Raw genomic sequence first — 6,276 nt, forward strand, 5'->3', positions numbered from 1 at the left:
TACTCACAGTTTCCAGTACAGACAATTTTAGCCACATTAATTCCAGCAGACTTTGCTGATACATTTCTGTCTTTTTTTCACTTGAAAGGGTTTGATTCCTCCACCTTGAGTGTAGCAGATGGCTGAGACCTGCTCAGCTTGAGCTTCTAAATAGTAGTGCCACCCCATCTTTTCTGTGTATGACCCATGTTACACAAGCAGACCACTGGGGAAGGCCTGTCTAAAAGTATTCCATCACTATTCAGATGACAAAAACATCCTCTTTTGACTTTGATTTTGCTGATAAATACTTCAGAAAATACATGAAGAGGAGACATCATTCTGTTTTCCAAATATTTCTTGGAACAGGTCTTGTTTGGAGGTTCTATTCACACACTAGTATGAAGCTATGTTACACCCAGCGCAACAGGGAAATATAAAAGGTCAGTATTGCTGATTATATGAATAATTCTTCCCATAGCGAAACCTCAAAATTTAACAGGATCATTCATTTGCAGTGAAGAAGCAGATGTTCAGAGCCTTCCAGCTTGGCCCACCCTCTGGAAAAGGAATGTGCAATAAGAACTTCAAGTGTTTCAATTATCTACATATACTCATACACACATATAAGGAGACAGGCACAGCTTCTTGAACAAATCACTCCAAAGAAAAGCAATTTATTCCTTTAGGCACTTCAGCTCAGCCATAATGGCCATTCCAAGAATTAACACCATTGGAAACCATCTCTACCCAGAGAACAGAAAAACTACCAGACCTCTTTCCCCACACATAAGTAGCTGCACACACAACTTAGATTTACACAGTAAATCTTTCCCAGACACACAACTTACCTGCTGAGAAAAAAAGCACATGAAATGTCATGTTGCCACATTTGCTGATGACACTGATCATACAATATTGTAATAATAAAATTGTTTCAGCTGGAAAAGACCTCTAAAATCACAAAGCTCAATAGTTAACCCAGCACTGCCAAGTCCACCACTAAACCATGTCCCTAAGCACCGTATCTACCTGTCTTTTAAATACCTCCAGGGAGCGTGACTTGACCACTTCCCTGTGAAGCAAGTTCCAGTGTTTAATAAAACTTTTAATATTTTTTTTTTCCTAATATCCAATCTAAAAACCTCCTCTTCATGATTTTTGCTTGTTCTGCTTTCCTGGTGCAAAATAACCAATGGCCTTCTGTGACCTGCATGAAGCTTTATTGGCCTGAGCAAAGGGATTCCCCAGGCTTTGGAAGATGATGTAGACAGTATCATCATGATTCCTTTTTCCTTTCACTGAATGAAGCCTGAGATTGTTACAGCTTTTTAAAATATTTCACCTTACTAATAATAGTGGAAGGTCAGTTTTTAAGCTGAAATGATCCCTATCTCATAAGAAAACAGAAGTCAAGCAACTAGAAGCAAATTAAGATATGTCCATGTGTGGGGCTGGAAGAAGTAGTTTTTGAAGGTAAGTTCCTGTGTGATTACAGTTAACCCCAGTTGTCTGTGACAGTGTCAGTATTTAGTTTCAATTTCTTTTAGTTCATCTTGTTAGAAAAAGGTTGCTACTTTTGGTTTTGTTGTTGTTTTTTTTTTTCTACTAAGTACTAGAGCTGAGAGCTTTGAGTGTTTACAGAGAGCTGAATATATGACAAATAAGGTAGTGTTTTTTTTTCAGAAACCCCCGAATGAAGGTGGAAGTTACAAAATACTTCCTTGAAGCTAATAATCCTTTGTATTTCAAGTGCTGACTGGGCTGGTTTTGCAAAATATGCATTTCTTTTAAAGAACAGTTGTACACTTAAAATGTCTGTAGACTAGAGGAGGACAGAAAGCAGCAGAATCAACTAAAAAGGAGTACCAAATTATTAAAACAGACAATCAAGAAAACAAAACCCAAACAAAACAAACAAACAAACAAACAAACAAAAAAAAAGGCAAAACAAAACACACACAAAAACAAAGCCAAAACCAATCCCATGCTTAAAGGTTGACAAATAAATCAGACCTTGAGATTAAATAAATCAGCTATCCAAATTTGCAACAGAAGGTCTGTCTGGAAAGTTTCATATTATTATTTTTTTTAATAAATTCATTTAAATTCAATAATATTATTAATATTCCTTCTTGTGCCACTGAGGCTTTGGCAAGTGCTCCACTTGAAGTAACTGAATCATTTTACTCTGACTGCACTTCAGGAAGCAGAAATGGGAAGCAATACCCTGTACAGTACAGACAGAGCCAAGACAAATGTTTTATTCTCCACTTATTTGCGGTAGATGCAGTCAATCTTGAGTTCTGCATGAGTGGCTTCTGCACTCATCATACACCACTTGAAAAACTCCTGTGTTGTCAAAAATGGGGAATAGCATGCAAAATGACAAAAGTATCAGAAGAAATTACTGTGCTCCAACGACCAGCCTTTGAGAACATTGCCAGACACCAAACATCCAAGGATTGCTGTTGGTTTTGCAATTCATATTCATCACTTCCCTGACTCAGAGAAATGTTTTATTGCAGCGTTAGATATTGAGCCCCGATACGAGAGAACACCCAGTTACACAGACCAGTGATCTACTCAAGAGCAGATCCCTGATTTATCAAAACCTTTTAACCAAAGCATATATCATGTTTTTTCTATTCTTTTGCCTGCTAGATTCCATTACTGCTTAAAGAAAATATAGTTATTATTCAAGTACTTTGAGTTAAGTGACAGGAAGAAGATTTCACATGGACAAATGGCTTCTGTGTATGTGCTAAGCAGAGGATATGAACTGGCAGAAGGAACCTCCTGTGCTGTTCCACGTGGCTGTGGTTCTGAACACCACCAACCATTCGACAGAAAATGTCAACACCATGCCCCTGCCTTGTTTCAAGTACACACAGATGCACAATACATTGCTTTGAGGGAATAGCAACAGCAACACTTCCTAAAAGGAGCTCAGAGAGGCAGTAAAGCTTCTTGAACTCTTGCCAGAGAAGCCTGGTGCCTCAGACATTAGGGCTCAGTCATGATCTCCAGGCATGATTTTTCCCCAAGTTGAAAGTATATTCTTTACATCTAGCACATCAGGACAAGGCAATAACTTCAATGTTATCCAGCAAATTGGAGCATAAAACATGGATGAATGAGAAAGTTTATTTTTAGTTTGGATTCTCCTCAGTCTATTTAGAGCATGAAGCCCAGAGGCAACAAACAAAAAAAACAAGTCCCATGAAAATGAGTTTTGCATTAACAGCTGGGAAGCCAGTGGAGCACTGAAAAGCAGCAACAAAAGAGGTCTGGGGAGCTCCAGCCCACCCAGCTGGCACCACAGCTATACTGAGGTGAATGCTCAGTGCAAGCACACTTCCTAACCATGTTCCCTAACGCAGAAGCTCAGGTATGAGCTAACAGATTACTTGTAAAAAACATATACAAGGCTTGAGGCAATTAAAGTTAAGAGTCAGAAATTATACCAAATCTTTGAGGCTTCTTATGAACCCACCAAAATTTCCATTTCACCTCATTTAGCTCTTATTGGTCATTTTCTTTTTGATCAGAAACTTCAAGTAGACACAAACTAATACCCATTCTTCCCTGTCTGTCATGTCAACAGGTAAATTTTCTTTCAAACAAGGGGGAAATGGGCAAAACAAGCCCGAAACTCACAAGTCAAAGGGAAAAAAAAAAAAAAAAAAAAAAGTTAAAAAAAAAAAGTTGAGATATCTGTTCCTCAACTCTGAGCAATTGTCAGAGATTGAGAATTTTCACAGTGATATACCAGTATTTACATGATGTGGTGATTTCTGTGAACATCATACACTTCAGTAACTAGGATAAGCCACAGTAATGTCATGATAGCTGTATAAAAACATCATCATCTAAGGCATTGGCTAGTACAGCAAGATACAAGCAATCAAAACATCACAGGCATCTCCCAGTATAAAGATGAAGCCAAACATTACTGATGTTTCATATGCTGTGCAATATAAGATGTGTAGGCAGTGATGAAGATGGAGAAAATGCTCATTTACAGCAGAAGAACTTCACATTGTTGAGTGCTGTGTCATCCCAAAGCCCCTGTGGGGGCTCTACCTTGGTCTGGAGACCACATATGTTGCAGCTGTTGCTCCATGGGCCAAAACTACCCCATGATAGTCCATCACCCACTAGCACAGTTTCATCTGAGCATCTGAACTGTATGTTGTTGGCAGCTGTGTCATCACCTCCTCCTTGGGACATCTCTGTTCTCAGAGAGAAGGAGATCAGGTAGCCTCTGGGACAAACCTGGAAGCTGGTCCAGGTACCCCACCTGACAAAAAAGCAGACAGAGGAAGATATGGGCTCTGCAAACAGCTGCAAAGTGCAGCTTCTTCTTAGCATGCTGCCCTCAAGCTTAACAATTCCTTGCTCTTAGCAGTGACCAGCACAATACCCTGCTGCAATCTGGGGCTGCTTACTTTCTGCTTTTTTTCCTTCTCTTCCAAGGGTTTACTTTTCTCTTTATTGGTGTCTCATCAGGGAAACACCAGGAAGCCAAACATTGGATAGTTATGGTTCTGGAGGAAAATCCAACATCCTGAGCACATTTTATGATGAATCCTTGACTGACCTGTCTGACACATAGACACTAGGCAGCAGGCAGAACAGACACTATCCCATCCAGAAGTGCAATGTTGTTCACTTCAGCAGGCCAGGACTTCACCCAAACAATTTCTAAAAGTATGGTTAAAACTCCCTTTCCTTGCATCTGGCCCATGTATTGCATATTTCCAAGAGGAATTCTAACCCTCAGTCAGTACTTGTGCAGTTCACAGCGCTCTGCAGAAACTTCAAGAGCAAACAGAAGACAATCATTTGAAGTAATTGTGTTTAATTACCCTAAAAAATAATGAACAGAAAAGCCAACCACCTGTTTTAATTTACTTTATACTCCAGAATTATGCAGACAAAGCAAGGCAGAGAAGAGACCCCTGCAAATGATGACACCTATGGACACTTTGTGAGCTGATGCATGACAAACAAGGGAAAGAGCAGTGCTACTTACTTGCCCACCAAGGACTCAATGACTGAGTCATCCTGGCAATGCAGACGTAGGCCATTCAGAGCTGTGTCATCTCTTCCAAACTGGGAGGGCTCCACCTTCAGTAGAAGACACGAAGAAACAGAGGTAAAAGCAAAAGAGAGAAGATTCAGGAAAAGTCCTTGTCATGCCAGTCATAAAAAGTTACAATTCCTTTCTGTAGTAAGAAAGAGAAAATGCCTTGGAAAGCACAAAGGAAAAGATAGATGTCATGCTGAAAACTGTAATGTACTTACATAACTCTTGTAACATGTTGTTGTTTGTGTTTTATGACTATTAACTATTTCTGATCCAACGTGTAAAGCAGAGACTCTGAGTCCCAGGAGAGATGCTGAGGGATTCTGAAGGATGCTGCCTGTCTCCCTGACTCCAGCAGCAGATTTTGGCACTGATGTTGCTTCTTCCAGCAACATCAGTGGCATGGAGACCATGCATCTGTCAGTACAGTTCTATCCAGTTTGAAAGCAAAACAATTCTGGCAGTAACCCTGGTTTTGCTAAAACTGAAACCAGAGCAATTGTATTTTTCTTTACTGTTGTAACCATAGTGGCTGTGTTTCCTAGGCTAAATTTTTGAAAAGCCTCACAGTCTTATGTACAGAGTACCATATTCAAAAAAATCCTTAGACTCCAGAGAAGACCGTCCTGGGGGATGGAGAGCTGTGTAACAGGTTGCATGGACAAGAGATAGTGGGAAAGAGGAAGAATTTACCTTCAGTGCAAATCCATCAGCAGAGCCATAGCGGCAAAATTGACTCCTGCCCCATTTGCCCCAGTGGCTTCCGTTGGGCACAGTGAGGACAGAAGAGTGTTCACGTGCCCCTGTGCCCACCACAGAGAGGGAGAGGAGCAGGATGAGGGTAGCTGGCATGAGAAGTTCTGTCTCTTACACTCTGCATCTGCTGAAGGAGAGCTGAAATGTGGACAGGGGAATTTATACCCTGGCAAGGCAGCTTGTCTTTCCCCACCAGTCCATCAACAAACAGCACAGGAACAACAGTTTCCACCCAGGCAGTGACACAGCACTTGCTGACCCACAGTGTCCAGGAGGAGCTCCCTGGGAGCACAGAGAGTTTGACAGCCAAAATGCAGCAGACACTGTGGTTGCAGGGGTATCCACCGTTGCTGACGGGTTACAGTGAGATCTGTGTGCTCCTTGCAGGGCTCATGGTGCCATGGAGAAACTTGGCAGAGGCTTGATATCAATCCCTGCTGCTGGCTATA

At 41.0% G+C, this 6,276-nt stretch overlaps 1 protein-coding gene across 1 annotated transcript; it reads right to left on the minus strand.

Moving 5' to 3' along the window:
* Positions 1-3,996: 3,996 nt before the first annotated feature.
* VMO1 (vitelline membrane outer layer 1 homolog (chicken)) lies at positions 3,997-5,923 on the minus strand. Its single transcript, XM_009999423.1, has 3 exons — positions 5,765-5,923; positions 5,018-5,112; positions 3,997-4,282 (listed from the first exon to the last, which is right to left on the minus strand). Exons 1-3 carry the CDS (start codon positions 5,921-5,923, stop codon positions 3,997-3,999), a joined length of 540 nt encoding a protein of 179 aa, XP_009997725.1.
* Between the last annotated feature and the right edge of the window lie 353 nt (positions 5,924-6,276).

Source organism: Chaetura pelagica, unplaced genomic scaffold (genome assembly GCF_000747805.2).
Source record: "Chaetura pelagica isolate M959 unplaced genomic scaffold, ChaPel_1.0 scaffold85, whole genome shotgun sequence".
Taxonomy (NCBI): domain Eukaryota; kingdom Metazoa; phylum Chordata; class Aves; order Apodiformes; family Apodidae; genus Chaetura; species Chaetura pelagica.